General features: G+C 42.1%; 1 protein-coding gene across 1 annotated transcript in view; it reads left to right on the top strand.

The window, feature by feature from the left end:
- Positions 1-6,966: 6,966 nt before the first annotated feature.
- LOC138623764 (growth factor receptor-bound protein 10-like) overlaps positions 6,967-14,560 on the top strand; it is a 45,395-nt gene continuing 37,801 nt past the window's right edge. Inside the window, exons 1-2 of the mRNA XM_069703450.1 lie at positions 6,967-7,053; positions 9,524-9,629. Coding sequence (XP_069559551.1) covers positions 9,579-9,629 — 51 coding nt within the window. The 5' untranslated portion in view covers positions 6,967-7,053; positions 9,524-9,578. The remainder of the gene's footprint in view (positions 7,054-9,523; positions 9,630-14,560) is intronic.

Genomic DNA, 14,560 nt, shown 5'->3' with positions numbered 1-14,560 from the left:
AACATTACAGCGAAATTGACCTTTGACCTTTTGGATATCAAATATTAACACTTCATAATTTTATCCTATTAAGCATTTCTCTGAAACATTGTCACACTTCAAGTATGACATTTTTAGTTGTGAGCCACAAACTCAATTTGTGAGATCACAGTGACCTTTGACCTTTGACCACACAATTCTCATCAGGTATTTGTTGAGTCCCAGTGAACGCTTGTGCCAAACTTGAAGAAATTCCTTCAAGGTGTTTCTAATATATGAGAATGGAACAGACAGATGGGACAGTTGTGAGGTCACAGTACCGTTGACCTGTGGCCTTTGTCCACCAAAGTGTATTCAGTTCATCCTTGAGACTAGTGCTGTGTTCGGACTATTAGCTTGTCCTTGATATTATCCACTACTCATTGGACAAGTAGATAATTTGAACACAGTTTAAGTGAACGTTTGTGCCAAGTTTGGTGCTATAAATCAGGAGGAGAAAATCACTCCTCCATTGTACAAGCTTGTAGTTTCATTATTCCTAAACCATACTGTGTTGCCCCAAAGACAACCTAAATTAAGAGGATCAAAATCTCCTAACTAGGAGTCGGGAGTGTTCAGAGGAAAGAGAGACAGAATGTAACGAATTCCCTCTGAAATTATAATTTTAATCGAAACAATGACCATGTTAACATTGTGTTTACCATGTTCACCATCTTACTTGCATATGATGGCATTCTAGCATTTACTAATAAGCACCAAACACCAGTGCAGCTGGTGACAGTGTCAAAAACCAAAGGTGCACTGATGGTGCAGAGGTTATTACGCAACCTGGACCTACTTGGTAGCAGTTAGAACCTGACTTTGACTTTTGTTGCACGTCATCTCCCATATTTACATATTTATATCTCCTTATCTGCATACTCTCAATACTATAAAGGTAAAAAAAAATGTCCTCAACAATAATTAAATATTAAAAATGACGCGCCAACCCATCCAGTAGTTGCTGAGATATTTCAATCTGGACCAAAGTGGTGACTGATGGACCACACAGCCGTCCCTACAAAGGACTAATCCTCTCTCCTACCTTCCTTCATGCATATCTTTGCTGTATCAGCCACATTTTCCACCTCTGTGCCACATTATGTTTCAGCTCGGAGGTGAACATCAATAAAAAAAAACAGTAGGTTGTCGACAACAGCCCTCAGACCACCTAACCGCAGACATGTTGTCCACATGGGCACACCCACAAACACACACTCGCATGATGAATCACCTACAAAACATGCCGCAAGTACACACTTTGTACCCTGGAAGAAACGAGAAGCATCACACACAGAAGCACAGACCCACAATGTCACGATGACCTGGTTTCCATGTGGCTCGGCTGGAGTTTTGTTTTACTCCGCCGAGCTCTCGGAGGTTTCACACACCGAATTTGTTACACAGCCATTTAAGGGATCTTGTCTCACACATCAAAACACACACTCAGACTGGGTTTGTGCTCTGATGTTACTTTATCCTGTTAGGCATCACATGTGGGCATTCTGTAAACTGTGCTTACAACTGGAGACGATTTAGTCCCTGGTGGTGGTGGTGTGAGTAGCGATGTGTTGTGTGTCTGAGTTGACCTCCCAAAGCCTCAGAGAGACTGATTTAATCACATCTGGGATACCAAACTATTTCCCAACAAGGGTCAGTGGAATTTTTATGTAACAGCCACGCTTCTCTTGTGTTTCCAAAACACTATGCAAGTCAGTGTTTTTGTGCGGCTGCCCCACTTCGGTGGGAAGCGTTGGGCTGTTTCTGTTGCCGTTGTCGATTGCATAACTCTGTTACAGTTAACCTATGAATGCAAACAAACAGAGCAGTGGGACGAACTGGCTGTCGGACCGAGCCAGGCCTCAGCCTTTAAAGTTTGTTGGATTTCCTAGAAGGCACTGTGCTTTGAAGTGGTTGAGGGTCTCGCGTCTTAAAAGCTGGCCCTCTGGTTTTTGCCAACACACAGGATTTGATGTTGGAATCAGTGCATCAACGTGAGGGGGCATACAGACCACAGATAGTCCGAAAACTTTCTCTAACACAACCTTGTTCTCAATGTTTTGACATTTTTACAAGTTGAAAATCATTTAATCTGCATTCTTATATAATGGTTTCTTTCACGTCTTTTAAAATTTTTTTTTTTAATTTTAATTAAATTTCTTTGAATAAGTTATGCTGCAGTGAGAACAAAACGCTACAGGCTCCCTGGCTGAAATATACCGTACCTTTCCTGTGAATAATCTGTTTTTGAGGCTTTAAACCTACACTGAGATTAACTACAAAAACAGTCAACTCAAGTTTACACGATAGACTCCGCTATAGCTGACTTTGTACGGGGGATAAATTAGGGGTCACTACTCCCGCTAAATGTCTTGTTTCATCATCCAAATTTGACCAATTTTTTCCGATAATATTTGCAAAGTCTAGAAAACCGAAAGGATTGAACTTTTTTAATCCCCATTTAAATTAGCATAGGACTGAACCGGAAAGTAACTGGTGTTACTGGCCTAGTAAGCATTCATTTACCGCGGGAATGTCAGACCAGACATTTAAAAACTTTAAAAAAAAAACACAACAGACATTCATGTATATATAAAAGTGCCACACTATGGTTTTGACTAAATAATTTAACAGAAGCCTTTTTGCAAACTGCATTTTGTTACTCAATTATATTTAAAGCGTGTATGTGTACATGTGGTCGTTTCACATCGTTCAAAAGACGAGATAAATAGTTATAGAGTTTTGTCCATAAATGCTCTCATAAAATTGTAAAGAGTGTAGTAAAAAGTTTTTTATTTTTTAGAATAAAGGAAAATGTAAACAATTGTACATGTCAGAGCTTCAAATAATGTTTAATTTACGTAAAAGTTAAACCAAAATCCATCCTAAATGGATCTTTTGGCTGCCCACCACTCTCTCTATTTAGATTTAAAATGTAGTTAAATAATAAGAAAGAGGTGATATGATGTTTGTATGATTGATTAAAACATACATCAAAAAATTGCAGCATAATTTTCTTCTCCGTTGTCCATCAGTATGTTCATTATTTTCCAAACTGGACTAAATACACAACATTTGTGGTCTGTTAGTGCCATCCTTTAAGCTCAGCTCTACATTGGTGATGTTGAGAAAGATGTTTTGTTTAAAATGAATGAAATGTCGACATCATCTTGGTCTTTAGGTGGCCCTGATGCTTTGTATCAATGTATGCTGCCATTAGAATGGAGAAAAAAACCAACATGAAAACAGCAGAAGTAACTGATAAGTTTTGCACAATTTTCATCACAGTGACTTAAGTGATGATGATGATGAAGATACAGTAGAGTACTTACGAATGCCATTGTCTCTCATGCACTGTAGAATTTTGAGGATGAAAAAAACATGATGTGACTGCTTGGCCCATTGGCCAGAATGATCTAAATAAAGCAATACAAACATCTTCGCACAAACCATAAAAAACAATCAAGTTGGTAGTAACTATGCTAAATGTGGAGGAGCTGTCACGTGATAGCAGACACTAACCTACTTAAATAAATCACCCTCAGGCTGTCATTATAGATAACCCAAAAATGGAATGTATCAAAATGTCCACAGAAACATCTCAGTTATTCTGCACCGTAATCCATAATCTTTTTCCGTCCATCCATATACAATCATATTCTTGCTAAAATATGGGGCAATCTGCTGCGCTGAAGAGTCTTCGACCTTCTGGACCTCCCCGGCCGGGGTCGGGGTTGTTGCTCGTGCTGTCGAACCATTTCGTGTGAATGACGATATTCTGCTCCAGCTGCTGTAAACATCAGGCTACTGCAAGTACCATGTAACCTAAAAGGACCACAATTCACTGCTTGAAATGTTTAATCTGATAAGTAATTGCGGTCCTTTAATGTGCATGAATGCTACAGAATTGCTGCAGATGTTGCAGAAGTCCTGCCAAGTTCTTCAACTGAGTGGAAAGCACTCCCATGTGATGGCGAGGTGGTTTGATACCCCATATGTTTTTCCAGTGTACCTCCTGATGTTGGTTTTGTAAACAGAGGCCCTACATGGAGCCCTGGTTCTGTAGCCTGAACCTTTGACCCATTTACAGATCAGACTTTTCTCTGAAAATCTCAGGAAGCCTCATGCACATGTTGCCTCGAGCTCATGGACAAACCCCAAACAAGAGGATGTGTGCTCGAAGCGAGAGTGAAGCAATTTACTTCTCCATCCGGGCAGTCGCTGGGTTCTCCGTGTGGCAGAGGAGGCTTCAGCTGAGGTGTCTAACCTTGAAATAAGTGAATGTTGTGTATGAATAGCTACGTTCAAATAAAACTCTCCTTCCTGGACCTACTTCTCCGAGCTTCCTGCTTATCTGCTGTCAACCCCAACATGTGTCCTCAGTCTGGAAGCAGATAAGGTGGAGGGTTCAGTTAACCTGTAAGTGGGTGAAACCTGATCGTAAATGGCCACTGCCTGATGGATGGCTGAAAGGGAGGAGGTGCCAGGGATTATCTAACAGTACAAACAATTTGTGGCCTGTAAGAGAAGTTAAACTGCATTAATGGCAGCATTAGTAGTGATATTGGGAGCCGTGTAATTGGAGATGGTAATGCTCTAACTCTTCTCAGTTTGGGGCGTTGGTTGATGTTCAGCTACTTGCGCCAAATATTGTTGCTGTTTAATTTTATCTGGAGAATTCATCGATCAATGAAAATGACAAATACACCAAAGTTACTCCTGTAATATACAGTTCTTTTGCAGGGGGCTACCTGCAGGGCTGTCACGTCATCTGATACGCTGACAGTTAGGAAGATCAAGAGTTTACAGTCATGCTGGCAGCTTTGTGTGACTCAATGTAGGTGCAGTGGTGCTTTGAGCTCAAAGCTAACATCAGGAAGCTAATCGGTTCATTAAAGTTGTCTTGTGGGGAACATGAATGTCTGCACCAAATGTAAGGCAAACCCGTCGAGATATTTCAGTCAGGACCACAGTGGTGGATTAACAGAACCATGCCGCTCGCCTAGCTAAAACTATCCCCTCCCCACACTCACCGAATTTAGCTCCTGACTTCTTTCTGTTACGTAAAATTAAGTTCAAGCTGTAGTGTCGTCATTTTGACACTTTGGAGGAGATCCAGCGCGAATGGTAGATGGGCTTGAGACGCTTTCCGGGAGCCTTTCAGGTGTTAGGGTGTATCACTGCACAAGTGGACTACAGGATTTAAATCAGGTACGGTGTTTGGTTTTATATAGATGCAGTCTCTGAACTTTGTGATTGCACCTCGTAGATGTTACTAGAGAGAAACGGAAAGGGCTTACCCTATCAGGAGAGTAAGAGTAAGTCTGAAGTAGGCCTTCGAGCTGTCTTTGAAGACACAAAGGGATTCTGCAGACCAGATTAAATTTGATAATTTGTTTCACCTCTGACAAAACACACAGAAGAAGAGACCGGATTAATATTTCCTGTTTCGAAGTGACACTATAGGACTGGTATGGGCATGTGGGTGCTAGCCTAATTCAATGTATAGGTCTTGATGCGCTTTTTAGGGAATTGTTTGTAGTCGTTGCATCCTACTGGGTGTTGCCCTCAGGTTCATTTTGAAACAATTGGAGCAGCTTTAACCAATCAGTGTGTGCCAAGTCTTGACTGCTGCAACTAAAAAAATGTCTTTTCTTCAACGTCATCTTGTACTTACCCACTGACACTGCTCACTTATTGGTCCGCCCTTCAGACAGGCTGAGGGGACATTAATGCGAGCCGCGTTTCCAGACGATAATTAAGTGAAGAACTGAACTGAAGCTGTGAGCAATATTTGGCGTTAGAGACTTGAAATTAGTTATTAAATTTTACTCTTGGCAGTGTCAAGAAGGCTTTTAAGAAACATACATATTTAAAGAAATTTGCAAACAGTATGGGTGAGAAGGTTTCAGTTAATATTTGTCTCTTAAGATGTCATTATTTGTTGTCTGCTTGGTAAGGGGGTCTCTTATCAGCAGTGTTCAAAATGTTTGTCTTCAGCCCCTGTTAAAATAAAACACTGTATGTATGTTGTCCCAAAAAGTGGGTTCACAGTGTACTTGTTGTAATCTGCATGTGGTGTACTATTTTATCAAATCTCATTAGGAGTTGCTGTCTGTTTATGGTCCTCAATAGTGAGACTGTGACCTTATCATTATTTTTTATTTTTAAATGTAAAGTTTGAGCTCTAATGTGCCTTTAGGTGCTGATTGTTGTTGTTGTTTGGTGTTCTGGTATAAATTCGTGATTAGATTTGCCACAAAGGAAAATATCCTGCAGGCTATACAGCAGGTACATATGATAAACCTGCAGTAGTGACACCAGATGGATGGTTTGACACTAATGACTGTGTCACTTCAGCTGGAGGCTTCCTTCTGCTCGGAGGGATGAAATCAGGTTTGGGACACACTGCAAAAAGTTGTCAACCTCCACTCTTATAGCCCTGGATTGTTAAGGCTCTTTAAAAAGAAGAAAAAAAGAAAAAAAAAAGTTGGTGTAAAACTCTTTATTAAAACTCTCATTCTCTCAGTTGTTTTGCAGCATGTTGGATTTGGACACTGACCAACAGCCTGTAGGAAAAAAGAGGTTTGTTTTTTGCAGTGTGCTGTTGTGAACAGGGCGGGGCGGGGAGAGAGGAGGTTTTCTTCAGAGAGAGAGAGAGAGAGGGAGAGAGAGAGAGAGAGAACGCACTCCCGTGTGTGCGCGTGTGCGTGCATGTGGAGAGAGCAAAGAGAGTCAGCTGGTCGAAAAGTGCAGGGTGAGAGCGGCTGTATGCGTGCGAGCGCGAGTGTGCGTTTACGTGTGTGAGTGTGTATGTGTGTACGTGTGCAAGGAAAACACTTGGTGGTGCCGGAGGGTGGGGGTGGGTGGGGTGGGGGAGACAAGGTGAAGACAACAGAGCAGCGGACAGAGTTGTGAAGGGGGTGGAGTAGTTTGAGTGGAGATCCAGACGAGGATAGTCGAAGCGCGCCGGGTGCTGATCCGTCCGTGCGTCCTGCACACGATTCTCGAGCTGCGTCCTGGTCTTTCATTACCGTAAGCACTTTGTATATTTGTTTGGGAACTAATATCTCTTTGGACCGCGTATTGTTGAACAACCTTTCTGCCTGTACACGCTTATTGGACATGCATAGAGCCTCAGAGACGCCCTTTTAAACTTGTTTTACCAACGATTTTATTGTTGGAAATAAGATTGTCCTCACATTTTCAGCTGTGCTGGGAGATACAAGGTCGCTGTGCACATCTTTAAGAGTGTCAAACTAACAGCTGAAGAAGAAATTGTCCTGTGAAGGAACGGATCATGCATCTGTGGAAGACATTGTTTGCTTTATGAAAACCACCATTTCCTAAACCTACACAACTGCACTCACACTTGAAGCGGTGATGGTGAAAGAGGGTTTCTGCCCTTGAAGCCAACAGTTGACAAAACTCCTGCAGCACACCAGTCAGTCTAGATGCTCCATCAGTGTCAGAAAGCTGCTGCAGAGACTGTTTCATCTCCTCACTGCAAGTGTGCTTTGGCTTCTTCTGCTAATTCCAACTTTAACTCAGGAAAAAAAAAAAAAGGAGAGTTATCTGAACCCACAGCACATAAAGGAGCTTCTGCATCAAGGAGGATAAGCTGTGTGTGTGTGTGTGTGTGTGTGTGTGTGTGTGTGTGTGTGTGTGTGTGTGTGTGTGTGTGTGTGTGTGTGTGTGTGTGTGTGTTTTGATGGTGTGTCATAAAGCTCCATTAGCTGTGACTTAATGTAGGCTAATCTCTGTAGGCTGCTAAACTTCCTCCTTCCTTCCTGGTGCATAAAGAAGACTTCAGGTCCGTTGAGGATCAGGTAACATTGAGGAGTATAAGAGGCTGAGTTTCACTAATGTGTGCTGGTGAGAGCATAGAGTCATGATTGAAAACCAAGCTGTAAGTCCACTTGGAAACATGTTGGTGTGGGCGTGCTACTCGGACAAACACACACTCACACGTGTGGCATTATTAAGTCGTCCCCGCCCTCATTTAATTCTCTAGATCTCCCCGTATGACCAGCAAAGCTGAATTATTCCCTTTCTCTGCAGGAGGATCCACAAATGTCAGTAAATGTCAAGCACTCGGAGCTTTGGCTTTGCTCTCAGCCTTATTAGCTGCACGTACAATCAGCAGCGCTTGCCCTTTTGGCCAGTACTTTTGATTGGTGTGAACAGCCATGCAAGAACATGTGAGATACAAAACAGGGTGCCATTAAAAAAAAAGAAAAAAAAGGCGTGCAATTATCAGCAGTGGAGAGAGAGGGTGTCTTTTCAATGTGTGTCCAACTGTGCACACACATTTAGACACGCATTCTCTGTCAGCACAGCGACCTAAAGATAGCAGAGTCCCAGTGGAAACAGTAATTAGTGGGGTGAAAAGAGAGGCGGAGGAGGAGGAGGAGAAGCAGAAGCAGGAGGAGGAGGAGGAAGGGGAGGAGGAGATATTGTTTGAACCATCTGATATCTGTTATATAATGACCTGTACAATGGGAGAGACAGTGAGGAGGAATCAGCAGAGTCAAAGAGGGAGAGGAGCTTTAGTTGAGGCAGTTTTAGGGTCCGGTGTATGTGGAGGTTCATTCGCAGCACGTCCCTGAAATTTATATGTGCGATGCATTAAAGTCATTTTTCTTGAACTCAGTTTATGAGCTGCACAACTTTAAAATGTTATTTCAGCTTTCCATGAAGCAGTTAGGAGCTCTTAAAGGGAGCAGTCGAGTAGATGTTGGCGGTGATCTGGGATTTCCAGCAACAGGCGAGGTTGGATGAGACTTTCGAGGAAAGCAATGAAAAACAAGTCGAGTGGGAGAGTGATTCCAAAAGACATTATGTAGGAGCCAAGGAGCCCATTTATCTCTATATTACACGACTGAAATGAGTTCTGGGGTGTAGCTGCGAGTAGGAGAGCCGTTTCTTAACACAGAAAAAATAAACAGGAGACTTAATGCCGAATAGCTCGAGATGGATATTTGTTGCAGTGCTTGAGCCCTCTTTCCAAACACACACGTATGCACAACTTCCTGCTGCTTACTCACAGCAGATAATGCAGTCAAGATAGCCGATTCCTGTTTCAAGTTGCTTCAGAAACCCCCCCTCCTCCTCCTCCTCCCTTCAGTCTGCAGGTGGTGAGTGGTCATGTGTTACTAGCTTGGAGAGGGTTTCTTATTTAGTCTTAAGCCCCAGGCTTTGTTTGGGAACCAACTTGTGTGTGTGTATGACTGTGTTTACACTGGGTTCAGTGTGCACATGTTCATCCATCCATCCATGCATGCACATTCATTCGCACATGCAGGCTTTGTTTTCTCTCAAGGTGAGAGCAGGGTGCAGGGTTTTTTTTTTTTTTTTTTTCTTCTTTCCTCATTCTCTTCTTTTGTAATTGTTCTGTTCAGTTTTGAAGTTTGTGTTATTTCCCTGTGATTTAGATGCTTTTTTTTTTTTTTTTTTTTTTTTCATTCCTTCTGTTTCCGGTGTTGTGTCCTTGCCTCATGTGCAGGCTGCTGGTGAGACCGGAGGGTCATTCCCTGTGGAGGGAACTCTGAGGGAACATCATGGCCTTAGCGGGATGCCCTGACTACTTCTTACGTCACTCAAACTACCAGGTAAATATGCAATCTACTGTATGTGTGCTTCAAGGTGATGCACGGTCGCTTATGACATAAACGCTCATGTCGGGCTTCAGACTTTGGTTATCGTCGCAGCTGGAAAACCTCAGGTGTAACTCATAACTTTAAAGATGGCTCCGTTTCATGTAGCTTTGCCAGTTGTGAGCTAGCATACACATATAAATGTTCTTGTGAACATGTCGGCATGCTGATGGTAACTTTGAGCTTAAAGCACCTCTGTGCCCAATGTGATAGCACATCTGTAGAGTCTCGGTTGGTTGGCCGAATGGTGCGACTTCTTCTATCCATTGATGTAGGCATAGTTTCAAATGGTCCAGAGTGAGCTGCAGAGTTTCTGGATAAATGTCTGTGTGTTTGTTACTGAGTTACTTGATTTAGGGTGCACATCACAATTTATTGTTAAAATAAAGAGGTGAAAATTAGTACAGCTTTAAGTTTGGTATTATTCTTAGACTCCGTAAGAGTTTACATACGGTTATGGGCGAGAAAACGACTGTAGTCAGTGGACAGTCCTCACAAGTATAGTTATTCAAACCTGCCCCTGTGTATCAACATGTGTACAGCGGCTCTGTGAGTCCACTTGCTTCACAGTGACTCCCGTCCTAGTTAGGTGAAATATGGCGTCTCTACAACACAACAGACCAACTTCCACTGTCCAACTCCTGCAGAATGAGCCCTTTGTTCCTCAGCTTGGATTTTCTCCTCTCCAACCCTCCGGTAACCTAAAGAATTTGGCTAAAGAGCATTGAGGAGGTCTATAAATAGAGCGCTAAACAAACAACAATAACAAGCTGTGGACTTTGTTGTGTGAGTGGCCTGAAAGCATGGGATTGATGGTATGATGTCTTACTTGGACCGGTGGGACGATGGAGGTGACGTAGTCTCAGCTGCCTTATTCGTCTTAGCCGAGGTACAAAAATGCATCTCCCTGCTAACCCAAACTGTGGGACCGCTGAGCCCCTGTTGAGCTGACATTAAGTTGGATTGGTTTACGTTAGCTTCCAGGAAAGGGTTTTGCACCAGTAAGACTGCAGTGAATAAGCGAATTGAATCCCCATAGAAAACAACATTCCTCCACCCTGCATCTAGCGGATAAAAACAGTTTGATAGTTAGACCGAGAGAAGTGGGTTACAACATTACTGTGTGTGTATGTGTGTTTCTTATGTAAAGCTTGCCAGCTGACATGACACAGCATGGCACACACACACACACACACACACACACACACACACACACACACACACACACACACACACACACACACACACACACACACACACACACACACACACACCATGAAGTCTCTCGGTAGGCACTGACTGAAGATTTAGTGTGTATAGATAAGGAGCAAATGAGCCCTTTTTTTCTCTGCTCTTACATAACACTATACATAACGTTGGGTATGTTTGGGAATCTGGGCAGGGTTCCAAGCATGTCTCCGAAGTGTGTGTGTGTGTGTGTGTGTGTGTGTGTGTGTGTGTGTGTGTGTGTGTGTGTGTGTGTGTGTGTGTGTGTGTGTGTGTGTGTGTGTGTGTGTGTGTGTGTGTGTGTGTGTGTGTGTGTGTGTGTGTGTGTGTGTGTATCTATCTATCTAAGTGAGAACTTTGGACCTGTGCCAGAGATGTCTCCGATGAAGCAGCCAGCAACTCTCGCTTTCCCTCTCTCTCCCTTCCCGTCCATCTCCTTAAGTATGAGTATGCATTTGTAAATGTGCACACACACTGCACAGCACTAAGAAACTACAGTCCACCGAGTCAAAGCTCAGCTGAGCTCTGACTTTAATTGGTCAGAATAGCGGAAAGTATAAAGCGTTTAGCAGCTTCTCCTCCTCAATGTCGGTCTTTGAACCCTTTGTTCCTGAACATATTTGTTCTATATGAAAACATAGATTGTAGTTCCCTCTGTCTTTATATTCTCAGAGGTTTGTGTCTGCAGTGGTGTAAATGAGCATGCTCAGTCGTGTTGGTGCTTTCGAGGAAGCATAGCCTTTGATGCTCTGAAAGTAATTTGAAATGTCTAGATCTTCGTGCTTTGGGCTACAGAGTGAAAGGACAGAAGTTTGCTAATAATGAAAGAGATGTCAAGAGTAGTTACAGCATGCCTCTGCAACGGCAACCCTAATATGTCAAGCTGATTGAAACTCCAGGCCTAAGATTTCCACTACAACTTCTGCTGACTCCGAAGACCATGACATCTGATTGAACAATACCAGCACAACTCTAAAATTCAGGACTAGAAACAACTCTCTTGAATCCAAGAAAACGACAAGAAACACTTGCTTTTGGAGCAGGTGAATTCTGGAAATCGTCACATCATTGTGGCAGAACAGAGAATAAAAGCTGCCTGAAGCCTTGTGGTGGAAAGGTACAAGCTGTAAGAGACAACATCGTTCGAAGCCGGCATCACTGCACTTTTTCATTGACGTGTTGAGGTTTATAAGACATGACACTGTGTAAAATATGTTCAGACTGTTTTTAATATGCCAAATTATTCTATCCTAAAAGTATGTCCAATAAAGCTGAGTCGGGATATTTTGCTAAAGATATTAAAACCCCATATCAGTAGACCAGTATTCTCTGGTTAGGATGGTGTCACATTGAAAAAGAAGTTTTGTTAACAATCATATAAAGCAACCTATGATACTCAGCTTTTAGTGATCTCAGCCATATTAATGTCCTATGGATGGTTATATTGCTCCACCACTTTTTCCCCCGAAGAAAAATCTCAACGGCTATTGGACATATTGCAGTACAATTTTATTGAGAAGTTGGTGTTCCCCAGAGGTTAAAGATAGGGTCACTGATTTTTAATATAGTTCTACCAGCAAGTTGACATTTTTTGCATTCACTAAAATGTCTCCAACTATTGGATGGATAAAAGATGTTGGTGACATTCATGGCTCATGCATAGTGAATTATCTTGTGACGTTTCACCAGGTGCCATCAACAGATCAAAATTGCAGTTCGTGCAGCACTATGTTCATGACCAGCAACTTGGAAACTACATTCCTGTTAACCTCAGGGGGCCTAAACCAAAAACTATTCAGCAAATGTTAGCAAACAGACTGACTAAACTAAAATGTTGAACATGGTAAACATCACACCTGCTCAGCATCAGCATGTTAACATTTTTCTTGTGAACATGTCAGCATGCTGATGGTAGCAATGAGCTTAAAGTGTGATAGCACATCTGTAGAGTCTCAGTCTTGCTCACGTTTAACAAGTACTTTATTGCACACCATGTAGAAGATTTGTACTCTAATGAACCTCATTAACATTTGACCTATTTAGGTAAGCCAAATAACCATTTACAAGCTTGATAGGTTTATTGAATATTTATATTTAAAATGGCACAAAAAGAACCTCGTTTTAAAGATTTATCTGTAAATTTTAATTTGTGTTTTCACTGTGTGAATATGTGGGTCTGGATACGCTCCTTTGGAAATCATTTCCAGCCAAATAGCAACCAACAGTGACGTCACCTGTTGGTTTGTGAACATCCGTTAAGAAGCGTCGAGTTCGGATTATGGCCGTCGCCATCTTGCTTGTTCGGAGCGGTTTGGAGCCAGTATTGACCATATTTGGACAAACTGGGGGGGGGGGGGGGGTGAACGGGGATCTCACTTGATCTGATTGGAAACCCAGCGGTACCAATAAGAAACAGGGAATTTAGCTAGCAAAACTGAGATAACTCGTGGAGAAATTTTATTGACTGAGGATTTTAGGAGACTAGTTGAACGGGAGTTTATGGAGCTGGAGGCTTTTTGGAGACGACCTCGAGCAGCATGCGGGGGTTTTGCAGCTTAAGGCACTTCCGCTTCAGCCTCATTTTTCAGACCCGGAAGCGTCTACTTTTATTTACAGTCTGTTTCCAGCCTTTGGATCCTACTGAGTGTTGACCTCAGGTTAATTTGGAAACTATTGGAGCAGCTTTTAACCAATCAGCCTTGTCCACCATATGATACTCTAAAACTTCTGCAACTCCATTAAAAACAGGGTTTCCAGACTGTAATCACAGCACAAACTGAAGTTGTGAACAATAGTCTGGTGGAGTCAGTCTGGAAGAACCTTACCTTTACAAAAACAATGGAAGAATGTAATTTTTATCATCTTATTGCCTAATGGAGATACATTGACCTAATTATATATATTGACCCAGTGTTCATATATTAGTGACCTTTCTGACTCATGCATGCAACCCCCCTTACAAAAACACCAAAAATAACAAAACTGAAAATGCTCAAAGCAGAAGTATAAACAAGATTTGTTGATTGAAGCTGTTGTGAAACTAAAAAAACACAAGACTGGAGGACTGACTCAAAGCCATAAAACTACAAGAAGAAAGCATCCCTTCATGGACGGTACTGCTTACACCCCTAAGACTAGTCATATCAAGAATGCTGTGTAGACAATCCACATCTGGAAAATGATTTCAGAAATCTTTTAAGAAACACAGTCATGTCTTTCCCATCTGCTTTATTTTGTCACTTCACCAGCGAGCTGACTGCTGAGTCATCAGTTCACTATCTCCCAAACTGTAGGGTCAGAGAAAGTGCCTCAGAGTTCATGGTGAGGTTTTTATGGGGAATGTATCCATTGAAGTTGACTCTTTTACTTGTAGCTATATATTAACATTGATACTACTGATAACCGTGGTAGATGTAGGACACTGTCCTGCCTCCAACTCCACACAGTTTACACAATGAGCTCTTGTGCTCTGGAAAAGGAAATCCCAAAACAACGCTGAGAGAAGAATGATCAGTGTTAACAGAGATCTCATGATTTTTTATAATTGAATCTCTATACTCTTGATTTTGTCAGTCAATCACAAAGTTTAGAAAACATCCACATTCATATTCTCTGTGTGCTTTTCCCTACTTTTCATTGTAGCTGTATGATTCTTACAC

The sequence above is a fragment of the Brachyistius frenatus genome, unplaced genomic scaffold (assembly GCF_029030835.1).
Source record: "Brachyistius frenatus isolate BFR_SWC_R1_liver_20210118 unplaced genomic scaffold, ASM2903083v1 Contig_46, whole genome shotgun sequence".
NCBI classification, from domain to species: domain Eukaryota; kingdom Metazoa; phylum Chordata; class Actinopteri; family Embiotocidae; genus Brachyistius; species Brachyistius frenatus.
The sequence above is the reverse complement of the archived record's forward strand: the minus strand, read 5'-3'. Positions and strand labels throughout refer to the sequence as shown.